The 18,703-nt window shown below is 38.6% G+C and overlaps 1 protein-coding gene across 3 annotated transcripts in view; it reads left to right on the plus strand.

The window, feature by feature from the left end:
- Positions 1 to 18,703, plus strand: part of SLC2A9 (solute carrier family 2 member 9) — a 313,753-nt gene that overhangs the window by 44,827 nt on the left and 250,223 nt on the right. For all 3 annotated transcript variants that reach the window (XM_036763747.1, XM_036763748.1, XM_036763745.1), the window contains one exon: positions 2,253 to 2,398. In XM_036763747.1, the coding sequence (XP_036619642.1) occupies positions 2,253 to 2,398 (146 nt within the window). The remainder of the gene's footprint in view (positions 1 to 2,252; positions 2,399 to 18,703) is intronic.

Below are 18,703 nucleotides of genomic sequence, written 5' to 3' on the forward strand. Positions count from 1 at the left end.
GGCATGAAAAGAATACCCATTAAAGTTCAATACTTGGTCAGCTACAAGCTAAAATGAGACGTGATAATGTTAGGACGAAATCTCCAGAGGCAGCCAGTCATTTGTAGAAGGCATTTTTCGAGCTATAAAATCCTCTGCTTTATCAGCTTTTTCAGTCAAGTTAAACCTTTAGATATTCTATAGTGCCCAGAGGGCTGGTGGGTAGTTTTATTTCCTGTCTGAATAACTTTCCCAGCACATTTATCATAAAGAGGATGAAAAGAAAATCCCCTCAAAGCACCATGCTTGTTTAAATGTGTGATTCTTCCCTTTTGTTAGACAGTGCCACATTTTGGCAAGGCCACTGATAAATGCTCTGGTATCTCTAGAGGCAGATGACCAGGATGACCAAAGAGACTGCAAATTGGGACATGAGGATCATTAATGTAGGTAGGGATACTCAGACCAGGAGGAGAGGACTTGGTGAAGGGTAGGGAGGCAGGATGTCATCTTTGCTTTCAAATATTTGCAAAACTGCTGTGTGGAAGAAAGAAGTAACTTATTCTTTGTGGCTCCATAGAGCTAAGCGAGAATCAATCTGCCACACACAGGGGCAGAGTTTAGTGTGAATTAAAGAAGGAAGGACTTTCTAGCTTCAGAACTTCTCAGTAGTATAAATCTCTGCCCAGGGAGGTAGTGAGCTCCCCATCTCCTGGTAGAAGATAGTAGTCTATCTGTTAGATGTAGAGATATTTCCTACATTGGGTGGAAAGTTTAATTAGACCAGTGGTATTAAACTTAAATAGAAACAGGGCCATATAACTGTACATAAGAATCTCTGTGGGCCACATATTAAGTTAGAAAACTACATATCAATGTTATCTATACTATCATGTTTTTATTTATTTTGTTAAATATTTCCCAGTTATGGTTTAATCTGATCCAGCCTCATTAGGGAGTGTTGGCTGAGGCCCACACAGCCCCGTGTTAGATACCTCTGAATTAGATGATCCGTAAGGTCCCTCCTTGATTCTGTGATTCTCTTCTTCTGTTGTTAATGGCCTCCTTTTGCATCCCATTAAGCATCTTACATAATGCCTTTGCTGTCTTGTTTGGAAACCTAGCTATTTTGGGGACTTGTATGTTTCTCACACATAAACTGGTAGCCGTCTTTCTTCCTTCAAAAATACACTTGGCTTAAAGATAGATGTGGTTATGAAACTAAAGATTCCAAACAAATACCTTGGCATGCATTGTTCCCAGGATGTATTAATAAAGAACACATAAAAGAAAGGGAAAGTGACTGGAAAACAAAATTATCATTCCTCTGCACTTCCAGAATATTTTAGGTTTTCATAGCTTTACACATCATGCTGTTAAATCTTATTAAATCACTGTGATATGGAAGAAAGAACTTTTTTCCCCTTACAAATCAGGACATTAAAGCTTTACACATTGAGATCATTGGCTACATTCTAGGAAAATGGATCTAGGAATTGATGGATTGTACCATAACAGAATCAGAGACTCTTAGACTCTCAGAATAGAAGGGACCACAGAGGTGGCCCATTCTACATCCTCCATCCCTACCACCTGCGTCATGAGTCTCCTCCATAGCATCTTTCTATTTAACACTTAACAGAGAAAAGAAAGTATAGTCCAGTGGAAAGAAAACTGGACCTGGAGTCAAAGAATCTGAATTCAGATGTTGTCTATGCAGCTTACTACCCATGTGACCTAGAGCATGTTACTTTTCCTCTGTAAAATGAAGAGATGGAACTATTGGTGTCCAAGATCTCTTAGCACTGAATCTTATGAAATGATATGAGAAGTAGCCTTTTCCATGACTCTAAATATCTGTGAAGTGAGCTAGAGAAGGAAATGGCAAAACAAACAGTATCTTTGCCAGGAAAATCTTAAATAGGGTCACGAAGAGTTGCGCACAATTGAAATGATTGAACAAAAATAAACACAAAGAAGCTCTTTCCTATACTAAATAGAGATTAGCTTTGTTTTACTTCCATCTTGTCTAGAGTTTTACCTTTGGGGCTTAAGCAGAATATGGAGGCTGGAGGAATACTTGTTAGGAATGTAATAAGAGGGTTTGTGCTTCAGGTCTGGGTTGGACTAGATGACTGTTGAGGTGCCTTCTAACCCTGAAATCCTGAGATTTGATTGCCCAGTGCAATCTCCATCTTGGTGGCTATTTCCCTACTTGCCAGGTAGCTAAAAGAAAGTAGCAAAGTCTCATTAATAATAATTTCCTTTCACAGGCATTGCTCTCAGTGTCCTCCCCATGTACCTGAATGAAATCTCACCCAAAGAGACCCGTGGATCTTTGGGACAGGTTACTGCCATCTTCATTTGCATTGGAGTATTTGCTGGTCAGGTCTTGGGCCTGCCTGAAATACTGGGTCGGGTAAGTGGAGTATCTTTTCTTTGTCTTGTGTAGAAGCATGGTGGCTACAAACAGTGCAAAGGGTTAACTCAGGAGGCATTGTGCTCCCCATTTTTGGAGGTCTTCAAGTAGAGACTTTAGGAACAGCTCTGAAAAATCTCCCTTTGGTGTCCATTTGTCACCCAACTCTCACTTGTGGCTCTAAGCAGTTGTAGCAGGTGCAATGGCTGTACCCTGATAAAGCTGGCAGACAGGCTAAACCATGTTGAGGGTAACTGACAGGCCTCGAACCAGTTGGTGAGTTAGGGGAACGTTTACCCCATGCATATGAAGACTTTCCCCAGAAGAATGGGAGGATGACTAGAATTTGTTTCGATGGCCATGAAGACAGCTGAAGCAGGTGCCGTGCAGCACTTAAAGCTTGATCAGACGTTGAAAACACCAAGTTCATCCACTGTATCACAGGCCATCACCAGTTGTCTTGACTTTTGTCCTGTCACTGGATTTTCATGACTCTGGAAGAGAATGAGGCTGATGATGCTGTAACTCTGCCTCACTTATATCCAGTTCACACACAAGTCAAGATATAACTTGTGCTGTCATTGGTCCTCTTTGAAAACTAAAGACAAATAACAAACAACAAACAGAGACTGTATGAGATGTTGAAAGCATCATGCTGTGCTATGGGTTGAACTAAATAACCACCAAGGTCTTGTTCAACTCTGAGGTTTCATGCTTCTGATTGGAAAGAAGGAACACTGGTCATGTTTGGCAGAAGGAGAGATAACAGATAATTTAAGTGGTATATTAAATATATTAAAGTATATTAATATATAAATATATTTAATAATAATAATATAATATATAAAGTATATTAAGTATATTAAAATAGCAAAATTACAAGTGGTATAAGCAAAACTACTTACAGCAGCTCTTCTTAAAGAAATTAGCCACTAAGGGTATGCCCAGAAATTGAGAAAAAGCCAAATGAATGATGGCATATGAATGTAATGGAGTACTTTTATGACATAAGAGACAACGAAATGGATGATTTCAGAGAAACCTAGAAAGACTTGAATATAAGTCAACAAAAAATCAGAGGAACAATTTATACGATAGCAATAACATGGTAAAGACAAACAATTTTGAAAGAATTAAGAACTCTGATCAATGTAGCGACCAATAATAGTTCTAAGGGATTGATGAGGAAGAAGAATGCTACCCACCTCCTGATAGAGAAACGATGGGCTCAAATTGTATATTAGACATTATTTTTTACATGGCCGAGTACAAATTTGTTTTACTTGACTATGCATATTTGTTAGAAGAGTTTAAAAAATTTTTTTAACTGGAAGGGAAGGAGAGGGAGAAAATAAATGCTTGCTTGTTGAAAAAATTTAATGTGTATAAAAATGCAAAAAAAAATAGGCAGAGGAAGATCTCTAGCATGTTGGATGGGACCTCTATGGAATATCTTTAGAAAGATGAGGACAGGAGTTATGCAGAGTAAGAAGATGTGGAAGGATGGCAATCTTCATTGGCAGAGGGAGAGCCCACATAGAGGAAGTCATGTATCCATCAAAATATGAAACTATGTCTTTTCTGTGCCATAGTACCCCCTCCATGAACCCATCCTTAATTCCCTAAGCAGAAAATCATCTCTCTGACATCTGATCTCATAGGATTTTGACTCCTCTTATGCAATTATCATATTCCAATTTGTATTATAGCAATTTGAGAGATCTGTCTTATCCCCTCCTTTAGAGCAATTGTGATGTTTTCTTTATCTTTGTATCATCCTCAGGACTAGTTAAGCAGTGGGCTATGCTGCTAGTAGGCACTTAATAAATAGTGACTGAAAATATGGTTAACAAATGAGAGATATAGTGAAAGATGGTATTTCTACTTTAACATCACTTTATCAGACATTGGGCCAGTCTAACAATTTATTTTTAGCTTTTATAAAGGAATTTACTTCCAAGCTGTTGCAAGAAACAACATACACATATTTCCCCCCAGCACCTGGGGGCATGATCCCCCTTATACTCCTTCCAGTTTCTAGGAAAGAGAAGGGGATTCAGTTTGTGGTTTAGCTCAGTTTTTATAAAGCATAGTCTCACCAATTTCCAAGTCCAAAGCCCTCCCTAGGCTTGCATCCCAGCACCCTGGATCCCCAGGGCTTTCCTACTGAGCTGACAGCAATATCCCAGCCTGGAATCCCAGTGACCTCAAAAATCACCTTGGCTCAACCTTCTGGGTCCCTGGACTCCACTTTCCGAGCCTAGAACTGAAAAGGACAAGTGAAACAGAACAAAATTCCAATCCCCTTTCTTAGGGTCCAAGGCTTAAAGGGAGAGTGAGAAGACAGACCTTGCCCTACACCTGCCATCTTGCATGGTGCCCATGCTTCAGATGAACAGGACCTTCACATCCTGGATGCTACCAGAAAGCAGGCAAAAGATGTTTTGAAGTGGTCCATGGGAGAATGCTGCAGAAACCTGAATACAATATGAGGAATAATTGTGACTGTTAAAAGGATAGTTGACTCAATTCTATTTTTTGAATCTATACTATCCAGAGCACTGTGCTAAATGCTGAAGCATGTTTAGATGAGACAAAGGCCTTTCTTCATGGTATTTAGAGTATTCTTCAGCCTAGAGTTCTTTAAGCAGAAACTAGGCAAAACTGAGGGAACTAATGAACTAGCTATATTTAGAGTTGGAAAAGACCTAAGAGATCATCTAGTCACAGTCCATCACTTTTCAGATTGGGAAACTGAGGCCCAAAGACAGGAAGTGACCTGCCCAAAGTCACATAGGCAATAAGTGCCACTTCTGGAACTTAAACTTGGGTTCTAGACTTTGAGTTCATTGAGACAGTTCAAGGTTCTTTCCACTATACCACACTGCTCTATGAGCTGCAAAGTTTCTTCTAGCTCTAAATTTATGGTTTCCTGATGTCTCCTTGTGACTTGGACGTGATCCTAGGTTCTTGAAGACTCTGCCACCAGAGCATAAGCTCTGGAAGGTCCTACCAGTATGGAAAGATTTCAAGGATGGGACTGATGATATAATGGTATGTCTAAGGTATTGTCTAAGGACAAGCCAAATTAAGTTTGATGAGGTTCACCACCACCGTGACTCATTTTTTTTTTATGAACAGCAACTTAAAGATGGACTCCTAAGGTACAGATGTCATGATAGCTGGATTTTTGGAAGGAAAGCTCTAGACAAAATCATAGATCTTCAAATGATGAAGTGTTGAAATAATAGGCTGGATATACGAGAATAGGTCCTATTTCATCGGAGTATTGTTTGGGTTTCCTTCCACCTCCTAGCCCTCTCCTGGGGAGCCCCTCAAAATAGGCCCATAAGCTGGTGAGCCTTATTATATATGGATGGGCTCTTGTGGCTCTGACAGTCTTTATGTAAATTGAGGAATGTGCTCAGCTTTGTGTCATCCTTCCCTGGAAACTAACTGGTTCTTTGTACTCCTGTACACTTCATCCATTTCAGCATTTTCTCCTTTGGATTTACCTTTCATGCTGCTCAGACAGAGGAGCATCTACATCAATTTGAAAGGGTGCAGCAGGCCAAGTGATGGGGTCTTAAGGGCTTCTTCCATGCCCTTGCCTTGGGAAGATTTTCAGTTCTTTTAAACCTCTTCATTCCTTTCAAAGCAATTCTCTTCTTTGAGTATTGCTTTTGGGCACCTTGAAAAGTCATTTTGAAACATTCAAGTCCAGCTCCTACATTAAGTTCCAATTTTGTAATATTCCAGACATGGTTCAAAAGAATTCAGATCCATTTATAGGGCCTTACTTGGAGAAAAAACATGCACAGAAAATTATTCTACTACATCCTGTATACCAGGGAAGGCAGATTTGAGTATTTACTAATTCTAAAGAAATTACTTATCTTTCATAGCTTGAGAACATGATCAACCAAAATTGTTTAAAAGGGATAATTCAATCAGCAAGAATTTATTTTGTATCTGTTATAATAACTATAATTCACATTTCTATTAGCACCTTAAAGCTTATTTATAAAGTACTTTTTTCATAACAGCTCTGTGAGGTATCTAGGGCAAATCTGTCAATTCGTTTCAGATGGAATAAAACTGAGTCTTTGAGAGGTAAAGTGAATTATTCTAGTTCAATTTCAGAGGTGGAATTCTAACTCAGATATCCTGATTCCAAGCCACTGTAGCACACTGGCTATTTCTGTCTAATGCCATAAGAGAGATAAAAAAATGATGAGAGTATACCTTCTCTTAAAGTCTTTATGATTTTAATGGGAAGATGCAAATAATGCATTTAAAAATTAATGGTTTACATTGTGCGATGACTGACTTTGATGAACTTAGCTCTTCTCAGCAATGCAAGGATCTAAGACAATTCCAAGACTCATGATGGAAAATACCATCCACATCTAGAAAAAGAACTTTGGAGTCTGAATGTGGATGGAAGCAGACTATTTTCTCTCCTTTTGTTGTTTTGTTTTGTTTCTTCTTTCTCGTGGTTCCTCCCATTAGTTCTAATTCTTCTTTACATCATGACTAATGTGAAAATATTTTTAATATGAATGCATAAGTAGAGCCTATATCAGATTGCATGCTATCTTGGGGAGAGAGTAGGAGAGGGAGGGGAAGAAAATTTGAAACTTGAAACCTTATGGAAGTGAATGTTGAAAACTAAAAATAAATTAAGGCCACAAAAAATTAATGGTTTAGACACAGGAGTATTTAATTTCCTAATATATCACGTTGTACTGGCTCTTAATGTTAGTGTCTTCCCTCTGAGATTATCTCCAGTTTATCTTGTATATATCTTGTTTGGACATAGTTGCTTGCATGATGTCTCTCCTGTTAGACTGTCAGCTCCTTGAGGGCAGGGTCTGTTTTTTGCCCTTCTTTGTATCCCTAGCGATTAGCACAATGCCTGGCACATAGCAGGGCTTGTTAACAAAGTGACTTACTGAAGGGAAGGAATATTCATGTGGGTTGGCATTACAGAGAAAACCCTTTAGATAATAAATGAGACTTAATGGTCCCTGAAGGATGGGCAGGAACTGGATAGACAGGGAGAAAGAAGGCAGACAAAAGAGTCATAATCTTTTTGCTGGTCTTGCCTTGATGTTGATGACTGCTGACTGACCAGGGTAGTAGTTGCTGAAGGCTGGGGTGGCTGTGGCAATTTCGTGAAATAAGACACCAATGAAGTTTGCCACATGGGTTTACTCTTTCTTTCACTTGAACACATACAGGCCATTGTAGGGTTATTAATTGGCCTAATTTTAATCTTGTTGTATCTCAGGGGATAATAAGGCTGAAGAAGAAGGAGAGAGATGGTTGATGAAGCAGTCAAAACGCACATAACATTTATCCATTAAGTTCATCGTCTTATATGGGTGGTGCTCATGGCTCCCCAAAACAACTACAATAGCGACATCAAAAATCACTGATCACGGATCACCATAACAGATATAAAAAAATGAAAAGTTTAAAATATTTAGAGAATTACTAAAATGTGACACAGAGACATGATGCGAGCACATGCTGTTAGTATAATGGCGCCAATACACTTGATTGATGCAGGGTTGCCACAAATCTTCAATTTCTAAAAAACAATATTTGCAAAGTACGATAAAGTGAAGCACAATAAAACGAGGTCTGTCTATGTTGCTAATGGATTGTTTGAGACTGGAGAGTCAGAGGTCTCTATTACCATATGCAATAAACTCTGATTCGTGTATTGTGCAGTGGAGAAGCAGCCATGGGGGAGAGAGAATTATTAAGGGAACTGGCAGTAGTCAATCTGGAGGAGAGAAGGAGCATTCTAAAGCTAAATAACCCTAAAGCTGGTGCTCAAAACTCGATTCTAACATATTATATTGGAATCTTGTTGATCTCAGATAAGTGAGGTCACCAGAGCTTCTAGACTGTAAACTACTTGAGGACAGAGAACTATATCTTATTTATCCTTGTATTTTTTCAGTGACGAGTACATTGCCCTCCATAAAGAAGGTAAGTAATGTAAGATGAGGAACACTTATTATTCAATGAAGAGTTGATAGGCAAATCAAACCAGGTGATGATGGTCACATCATAGAATCATAGAAACATGAGACTACTTTGAGATATACACACAAGTGTGGATGAATGGGTGGGTGGATGGATGGGTGGGTGGATGGATGGATAGATGGGTGAGTGAATGGATGGATGGTTGGGTGGACAGATGGATGGACAGATGGGTGAGTGAATGGATGGACGGATGGATGGGTACATGGATGAATGGATATGTATACATACATATATACACAATCACATTTAAAGTGAAGCGAGCTGCCCAGGCTCACTCTGCAGTCAGTGTGTTTCAGAGGTGAGACAGGAACCCAGGCCTTCCTAATTTACTCTCTTATCACCTCTCCCCTGGACTATTGCAATAGCCTCCTAACTCCTCCCTTCAAACCTCCCCTTACTCATATCCATCGATGCTCTGCACAGCTTCCAAAATGATTTTCCCAAAGCACAGGTCTGACCATGTCTGCATCATGCTCAGTAAATTGCAGTGGTTTTCTATTACCTTTAGGATCAAATCTAAATGCTTTTGTTTGGCATTTAAAGTTCTTCACAAACTGGTCCTTTTCAACCTTTCTAGATGATATGCATACTTTCCCCCTCCCTTCTTTGGGCTATCTGGTCATTCTGACCTACTTCTCATTCCTAAAACACGGTGACTACATCTCCCATTTCCATACTTTTTCAAAGGCTGCCTCCCCTGTCTGGAATTCTCTGCTGCCATTCTTGTGCTTCCTGAAATCCCTGGTTTCTTTCATGAATCATCTCAAGTGAGATCTCTCCTGGCACCCTGTGATTCTAGCAACTAGTGCCTTCCCCCTTTCTTGTTTTTGATTTATGTCTTGCTACACCCACACATGTATAGATTGTCTTCTTCATTAGAATGTAAGGTCTGAATGAGGATGAAGACTTTTTCCCTTTTGTCTTGGCAGCCCCAGCACTTGGCATAGTGCCCAACAGTTAGTAAGCGCTTAATATATGTTTGCTGATTGAATACTTCCTTCCTGATTCCAAAGTCAGTTATGTCAGCCACTGTGTGAGGTTGTTTCTCCATATATCATATCTTATTATGCTTCAATTATTCCAGGTGATTTGGGAGGAATTTTTGTTTCTAGTCTTTTATTTCCATCATGTGTCAATTACTAATATTACAAAAACAAATAATACTTTGTAATTTCACCTGACATGCAAAAAGAACACCATAATTAGCTGGACTTTTAAAATAGGCCTTGTCTAAGTGAAAACTCAGAGGAAAAAGATTTTCAATTCTATCTTTTTTGGTTTTGATGAAAAAAATACTCAAACTTTGTTTTAAATGAAAAAAACTTTTAAAAACACTACTTGGGTGACAGTGAAAAATAACAATTTCCTTTCCTTCTCTTTGGTATAAAAATACATTTTAAAGTCAGCCAAAACAACTCTTCACCTTCAAGAATAAATTATGAAATTCTGACTTGAAAGCTGAATGTTTTGTATTTAGAATTTTTTTGGGGGCTATCTTTCATCACTGGTGCTATCTGGATAGTCCTTAATTAGGTTCAGTCAAATTTCTCAGTCTTTAGTCTCTTTCTTGACCCTGGGCTAGTCACTTCATCCTCTGTGCCTCATTTTCATCTATAAATGGCTAGATAATCTGTAATTTCTTTTTATGACTGTAGCACTCTATAGTCTCTGTTTTAAGGTCCTTTTCCTTTATAACATTCCATGTTCTAAGGGCCCTTCTAGCTCTAACATTCTCTGAACTATGAACTGGATGCCTTCCAGCTCTGAAAATTCTATCCTGTTCCATTTTATTGTTCTGCTACAGTACCATGAGCGCAGGTAAACTTAACTAAAGTCTATCCTTCACATGCAGCAGGAAGCAGAGGACTGGGAAAGAGAAAAGGGAGGTGAGAATTCCTTGAGGTTCCTCTGGCTTTTCATTTGCATCATCTTAGAGCTCTTTCATTTTTCCTATGGACAGAATTTGCATTCTGTAAGATGTCCCCATTGTGGTATAAGGTTCAAAACACAGAGGCATCAGGGGATCAGAAGTGGGAAAGAGGCTCAGAATGTGAAAGCTGGTAGGGGAAGGCATGGGTTTTCCACAGCAACCAGGAGAAAGGTGCTGAGTAAGCATCTATCACAGCCTTTCATTCTGACACTGCATGGAGGGAAAAGCAGGGATGGGAAACGATGCACAGCTAACCCAATGGAAGGAGAAGAGCACTTTGAATCTAATGGGCAAATGATGAAAGAAATTTACAAGTTGTATTTTCCATGGTAGAGAAAGAATCCATTAAAGGGTAGCTGCTCAGATGTGGTAGGCATTTTCATCTACATATAGAGCACAAGCACACTAATGACATGATATTTACATGGGGTTTCATAGTTAACATTGTTTTTTATGCTTTTATGAAATTTTTAATTTGAAAATTATATAAAGTTTTTATGAAATGTTTTTCATTTGATCCTCACGATAATACTGGGAGATGGTTGAAGTATTATAGCTATTTTAGATAAGGAAACTGTTTCTCAGAGTTTAAGAGATTTGCTTAATGTTACAGAGTTAGTAAGTCCCAGAGTCAGAACTCAAATTATCTGATTCCAAATCCAGTGTGTTTTTTCTCACTATAATGCACTCTCTTTTGACAAAGGGAATGAATATTCCTTGACATCAGTCAGCGTAGTTATGCGTCATACAATGGTATAATTACTCTGAAAGGCAGAGCACTAGGCAGCGAATGCTGGTTCATTCAGTCTCTTCCCAGTACAACTCATTGAGAGGGGAGTCATTCAAGACAACATTAAAACTCTGATTTTTTTTTTGAAACTGACCTATTTAGATCTAGGTTTTTAAAAAACACTAGAGGATTCATCATACCAAGGAGGTGTAATTACTGCTCTGCATGTTGGGATGGGGTCATGGACCCAAGAGAGCTCTTGTCTACATTGTTGTCTTGGGGTTCTAGCTTTCGTCATCATTATGTAACACCCAGGGGGTTCATTTCACAGTATTCAAAGCCCAAAGAGACAGTTCTGTAGCTTTATGACTGAAACAGGGATGATGGAATAGGGATCTGTTTTTTTCTTTTTGTGTAGGTTGTAGGGGCAACCTTAGGTTGTGCATCACCTGCAGGGAAACAACCTCTGATACAGTCTGACCTTGGTCCTGTTAACCAGTTAGCACTCAAGATCCATCAGTCTGAGGTTTCTTCTTATATTCTGTAATAGAAAGGATGCTATGACCCAGGAAGACATGCCCTGATACATACATGGTAGATAATAAATGGTGAAATAGATTAGAAGGGATTCTGTTAACTATTATATAAGGCCTGGAGAAAGAGGAGAAGGGAGAAAATTGCCCATGTATATTCCCCAAGCAATGTGCCATAGCGCACAACTACAGTGTAAGAGGATGGATAGCAGTGGGGACAATTAGAAAGTTGGAGGAGACAAATATCCAAGAAAGTAGCCAGTAAAAAAATCTGTGACCTTATATCTAAACACAAATTCATAATATCAATCAAGTCAGTTAGTCAATAAGGATTTAAGTTTAGGGAATAATCCATCATTCAATAATAATTTGTTAATCATTTACTATGGGCCAGGAACATAGTCTATGCTCTCAAAGAACTCATATTCTATAGTGGGGATACAACACACACACATACACACATATATGTGAGTTACATCCATATATACAAATGAATGTAATATATCATGTAACATGTAACATGTATATATGTATCCATATATACACATGTGTATGTACATGCGTGCTTATATGTGTAAAGATGTTTATACATACGTAAGCATATTTTAGTGCCCCTCACCTGTGTGAAGAGTACAGCAGAGTTGGCAAGAGCTGGATTGAAGAGAGATCCTCTCTAATCAGTTTCTTCTGGCACTTCTGGCTTCCATTTTCAAGAGAGGGTGAGTGATACCAACTCCACTTCAGGTTGCTAAAGAGAGAATACGACTCTGAGAAGCAGTTGACGTGAAGAGAGATGGCAGTCTCCATCACGTCCCAATCCCTGGCCAACTACGCTAGATACTTGGAGAAATGTTCCCCTTTAGGTGAGATCTAGGAGTCTCTCACTGAAGCTGTTATCTTGCTCCGAATGGGAGGGCCCTTTCACTCTGTATATGTTCTGCTATGTATACTTTCTCTGATTTCTATTTTGCTATCTACTTGGATAAATGTTTTTTTTTTTGCTATATGTTTTGTATGTTCATTTTGAAACTAGTTTTTGATAGGATTGGAGTCGAGCCTTGAATATAAAGCTTTGGGTCTTCTTTTCCCTGTTAATAAACAAAGATCGGAAGTTTCGCTTGAACCTGAATACTATATCCCCTAAAATAACAATAATTAAGGGAGCAGATAGATATACTTGGTCCAGTACTACTTCTCTCTGAGGAGAGCAGAGTGGCAACTGGCCCCAGTCTCTTGCTTCTTTTCCTGGCAGGAAGTAAGTCTCCCTTAGAGAAGGATGTGGGGAGAAGAGTCTAGAGACGTCTGTTCAGCCTCCTTTTGAGCCACACAATGAAACCCTCATCCTACATGTGAGAGACAGCCTCACAGTCTTGCCATGTATACATATCTATTTATCTAACTATACATACATACAGACACACATATATACATGTATATATGTAATACATGTTGTTCAGTCATTCAATAGTGTCCTACTCTTTGTGACCCTGTGGACCATAGCAGGCCAATACCATCCATAGGGTTTTCTTGGCAGAGATATTGGAATGGCTTGCCATTTCCTTTTCTAGTGGATTAAGGTAAACAGAGGTTAAAAGACTTGCCCAGGGTCACACAGCTAGTAAGTATCCGAGGCCAGATTTGAACTCAGGTCTTTGTGACTCCTTGTCTAGCACTCTATCCATCGAGCCACCTTGTTTCCTTCATATACATATACACATGCATATACATATACACATATACATACACATACAATACACACACACACATATCTGTATATTGTGTGTAGAAGGGAGTAGTACTTCCTCTGCTTAGCCCCAGAGGGCAGAATCATGAACATAGGTTGCAAGTTCTAAGTTATAGGGAGAGATTTTATCTCTTTAAAATAGTTTTCTAACACTTGGACCTGTCCACACTCTAGGGAGGGTTTAGACTAGATGATGTTCTACGTCTTTTCTACTGTAATTTATTTTGCATATAATTTTTGCTGACAATAAGGGGAAGACTGATTATTCTCTGACTTACTTATTCCCTGCTCTCAAGCTTAGGAGGAGGGACAGTCTGTTCTTGTTGTCATATCCCACAGTACCTTGTGCATCGGAGGGCTTAATCAATGTTGTATTGAACTGAAATGTGCAAAGAACCGTATTTAAAGTTACACTGTTGAATTGTCCCAATCTTTCTTCCTTCATCTGATTCAGTTTTCCCAGATACAGGGGAACTTGGTGAGGTAGTGTGGGAAAAACTTCGATAAATTGCTTTTTAAAATTTATGTTGCAGTAAGATAGTTGATGGGCTGCTGGGTTCAAGTAGAACATAAAACGAGAGATTTTCATTTGAACTCATCTCGGGCTTATAATGTCTGTGCCCTGTTACTGAGAGACAATGTTTCTCTTCCAAAGTGATGAAAATCGTACTGCTTTTAGTTTCTCTGTTTCAATTACATTTGTCTTTCATCTTCAAAGTGAAAGACGATTGAGCTTTAAAAAATATTGTTTAAAGGAAGAAGTAGAGACTAGATCAAAACTCTGATTCCAGCTTTACTTAGAACTTCTGTGGGTAGAGGAAGCTGAGTGAGGGTAGCCTTCTGGATATGGTAGTCAAAAGATGAACTAGAGAAAAGGTATACATTAAAGCTTTTGGCTTGAGTTAAAACACAGATTATAATAGTTGAACATTCATGTGAGACTCTAGGCTTGCAAAGCTTTTATAAACCATTTTCATTATAGATTTCTCTTGTACAGTTCAAGAGGATAGCAACTAAAAAGAAAATCAATAAAACTTTTAAGCAAAAGATTAAAATGCGACAAAAGGGAAAGATTTGGGCTCTCATAAAGTCAGGTTTTTATGTGCATAGGGGAAAAATCAGTATCGAACTAGCTTGTGTCTTTTCTTCAGAGGGGGTGCAAAAATGGGATAGTGATTAAGGCTATTGTTGAGGCCAAAAGAAAGTGTCCCTCCTGGAGATGAGAGGCAGTCCAACTGAGTGAAAACCAAAGGCAAGACCAGGTCAGAAGTCAAAGTTTCTCAGGAACGCCAAGATCCAAATGAGTGCAAACCAAAGGTAAGACCAGATCAGAAGTCAGAGTTTCTCAGGAACACAGAAATCCAACTGAGTGAAAACCAAAGGCAAGACCAGGTCAGAAGTCAAAGTTTCTCAGGAACACCAAAATCCAAGTTAGTGCAAACCAAAGGTAAGACCAGATTGGAAGTAAAGGTTTCTCAGGAACACCAAAGTCCAAAGGCTGAGTTGGAAGTAAGCAAGCCAGGAACAAAGCACATTTGAGGCCAACCATGGCTCTGTGAGATCCAGGAATATTAGCAAAATTGTGATTGGTGCAATATACTATGCCTTCCCAAAGCTCTGGCCTTTTATGATAGACATAAACTTTGTGCTTTTGCTTTAATATAAAATGTTGGGGTGATCATAGGTTAAAGTCAGCTGTACCAGTGAGGTTGTGAGCATTGACAGGTAAATTAACAAGAAGATATGCTTATAATGGCATGCAAAGTATATTGCTTTTTGAGTGTACAATTTAAAAAGAAGTACTTTTACATATATTCCCCCAGTAATAGAATTTGCAATTGGATGAGTGAGTGAACGAATAAACTGTATGCAATGCACTAAGTATTGGGCATACAAATAGAAAAGTGAGACAGTCTCTGCTTTCAAAGAACTCCCATTCTAAAGGTGGAGACAAAACACGTGGAGAGTGTCACCTGCAAGTCAGCAGGAAGGGTCCCATGGTCCCTTAGGATATGACAGCAAAGCGGATGGAAAGGATTGTTTTCCTCTTCCTTTAAATAATTTTTATTGGGTTTTTTTGTTTGTTTTTTGACATTACCATAATTTCACTTAGTATTCCACCCCCTTTCCTTTCCAGAGAACTATTCCATATGACAAATAGTATTTTTAAAGGCAAAAAAAGGAAAAATGAAAGAAAAAATTAAGTATAACCAAAAATATGTACAATATATAACCCTCGACGAACTCCTAACTCAGCAACAGGGTGGGGTGAGAATCTATTCTCATAGCTCTTTTGAGCCTTCCTTGTTCTTTATACTTTTCCAGCATTCACTTTTGTTTTGGGCATTAGCTTTCTTTCTGTTTACATTGTTGTAGTCACTGTGTATACTGTTTTCTTGGCTCTGCTTATTTAACTTAATCACACACATCACTTCTTACAGCGCAGTGACATTCCTTTACATTTATGTACTATCATTTGTTCCCCAATTGGTGGCCATCTATTTTGCAGTTTCCCAATTGATGGCATCTGATTCCCAGTTCTTAGCTTTCACAGAAAGTGCTACTATAAATATTTGGATGTATATGGGGACTTTATGTTGATGGTTTTCTTAGGGTAAAAGTCCAGTAATGGAATCTCTGGGTCAAAGAATATGGACATTTTAGACAAACTTATTTACATAGTTATAAATTGCTTCTCAAAATGTTTATAATGCCTCTTCCTTAATGTCCTTTCCACTAACAAAATTATATTATTTTCTGATGTTGAACCATGTGACAATGCCAAAAACTTTAATGGAAAGAATTCTTTTTTCTGGGTATTCAGTAGCATTGGCTGTAGCAACTTTGCCAGGCAGGCTATATCTCCATAGAGGTTGCTTTCCAGGATGATGACTGAGAGCCTTGAGCTGGAGACATTCCTATTCCAAAGGATCTTGGATCCAAAGGATCTCTTCAGGATCCTGAGCATTCTCCATCTGGGTCTGAGGGGAGATGGTAGTCAAGGTAGGGGTGGGGGTTTGACTTGCCTGGTACATGTTACTTCCTATCATTCTCTCAGGGAGCCTTGTCTGCTCTGTATGGCAAATTGGTTAGCTTTGGTGGGGATGGCTGATCCCCTTCTTTATTGGAATTGTTTCTTTGGATGATAGATGTGAGGGCTGGACTGGAAGCAGAACTTGGTCTAGAACTTGGTGGACTAGAGGTTTTTGCCACTCCCAGGGTGCCTATGTCTTTCTGTCTGTGGTAAATAAAAGAATTTAAAGGCTCTAATTTGGCTTTAATTTGAGATCTACAATCAACTAAAATCTGACCCTAGAAAATCATATTGCCTCTATGAGCTTCATTTTCTTTCCTTATCAAGCTTTCCACCATGTATCTCAAAAGTATGTTCTGAAAATTAAGTGTAATCATCTATGTTAAAATATTTTACAATAAGGTCTATTTCTATCATCAACATAGATTTGGAAGGGATTTGAAATACTATGCAACTCTCTTATTTCACAGGGGAAGAAACTTAGGTTTAGAAAATTAAAGTGGTTAGCCCACGATCACCTATGGAACTGAATTTTTAAAAGATCACAACAGGCTGGTAACGAAATGGAATTTGTTCTGTATTGTAGCTACAACAAGCAGGTGTCATAGAGCAGTTTGCTAGGCTTTCACTCTTTTACACCTCTCCTCTCTCTAGCAGGAAAAGGAGAAGGATCTGGGCCCTAAAAAAAAACCTTGCTTTTCCCCTTTCACTGAACCACTCAGAGCTATAATCTCCCCTTTCCTGGCAGCTTCCATCTTGCTCTCTCCTCTTCCTGTTGGAGAATGATCTTTTGCCTAAGGCATCTAAGTCAGTGTGCAAAGTGATTTAGCTATTTTTTTTTCTGTGTTCCTAGGATTCTGTAATTCTTCCCATCTTCCTTAAAGTTACTCTCTTCCCTGGGAGATTACCCAGTTTATTCTCTATGTATCTTGTTTACGAATAGATAATTGCATGTTGTCTCCCTTAGTAAACTGAGCTCCTTGAGAGCGGGGACTCTTTTTCCCTTTCCCTGTATTCCCAATGCTTAGCACAGTGCCTGGCACATAGTAGGCACTTAATGAATCCTTGATGAGGTTGACTTCTTAGAAATCACTTTATTTTTGTAGAAGTGAATGTTCTGAATGCCTCACTACTTCCTATACTTCATCACTGAATATAATATGGTCAATGTTCTCAGGAAAGAAAAACATTAAGAATATTCAAGAATAAGGGTCCTGTTCATAATTCTAATGGTACAGTCAATTATTCAATGGTTTGAAAGAGTTATTCTTTCTGCCTTCATTAAAGCTCTTGGCTATGAATAAATTAAAATGTGTTGGAATTTGCACAAGCATATTTGAAATTCATATATCTTTTCTTTAACATCAGGGACCAAGACTAGCTCAACATTTTCTTATGTTGATCACTTCAGGTAGATTCACTTATTTTCTTATAGTTTATCTCTGCTTCTCCAATTTTTTTGAATTCCTCTGTTTCCCTATAACATTATGCAATTGGCAGCTCCTCTTTTCCTCACCCTCAACACAGTGGTGTACGTAGTTTTTCTTCTTTCTCCTAATTTCCAAGAGAAAAAAGTCTGCTTTCTGAATTACACTTGGATACCTCCCCAGCCAAATTGACAACAGGACCACAGTATATCTTTCTGAATGTTAGGACACTATGACTATTGACTACCAGGGTCCAAAAACTTCTGACAAAGGTACACCTGAGAGAATAAATTAGAGAGAAATTGTAAAGAAAGTTGCTGCCACTGGCTTTGTGACTGAGTTAGCTATCTAGATCTTCCAAATCTTATGAGCAGTCTTATAGGCAACCTTAGAATAGACAGGTTTGAGGGCTTACTAGCTCCTCTTGGTCACACAATCTAATGACTCTGCCTTTCTGTTGGTGCTAACACTAAAAAGCCAAACCATCTAAAGGCAAAATTCTAATATTTATGGTACTTAAGATTGTTATCACTCAAAGGAAGAATATTTCACTTCAAAGGAAGCTCTCAGAGTTATAGATTTTGACTCAGATGAAGACATAGTTATTTTTTTCACTGTAGAAAAATTGGGTTATGACTAAGAAAGTTGATGCCTAATGTCTCAGGGGGAAAACAACTATTCACAAATCACTGAAGTATGAAAATGATTCTCATAGAACATAAATGATGTTGGATTCTTCAGGGCTGATTGCAGTTCTTTTCACAATCTTGACACAAAACAAAAAAAGTATCTTCCTAGGCTAAAATGAATCCAGAGAAACTTCAGACCCAGATGCTCACATGAAATA

Source organism: Trichosurus vulpecula, chromosome 6 (assembly GCF_011100635.1).
Source record: "Trichosurus vulpecula isolate mTriVul1 chromosome 6, mTriVul1.pri, whole genome shotgun sequence".
NCBI classification, from domain to species: domain Eukaryota; kingdom Metazoa; phylum Chordata; class Mammalia; order Diprotodontia; family Phalangeridae; genus Trichosurus; species Trichosurus vulpecula.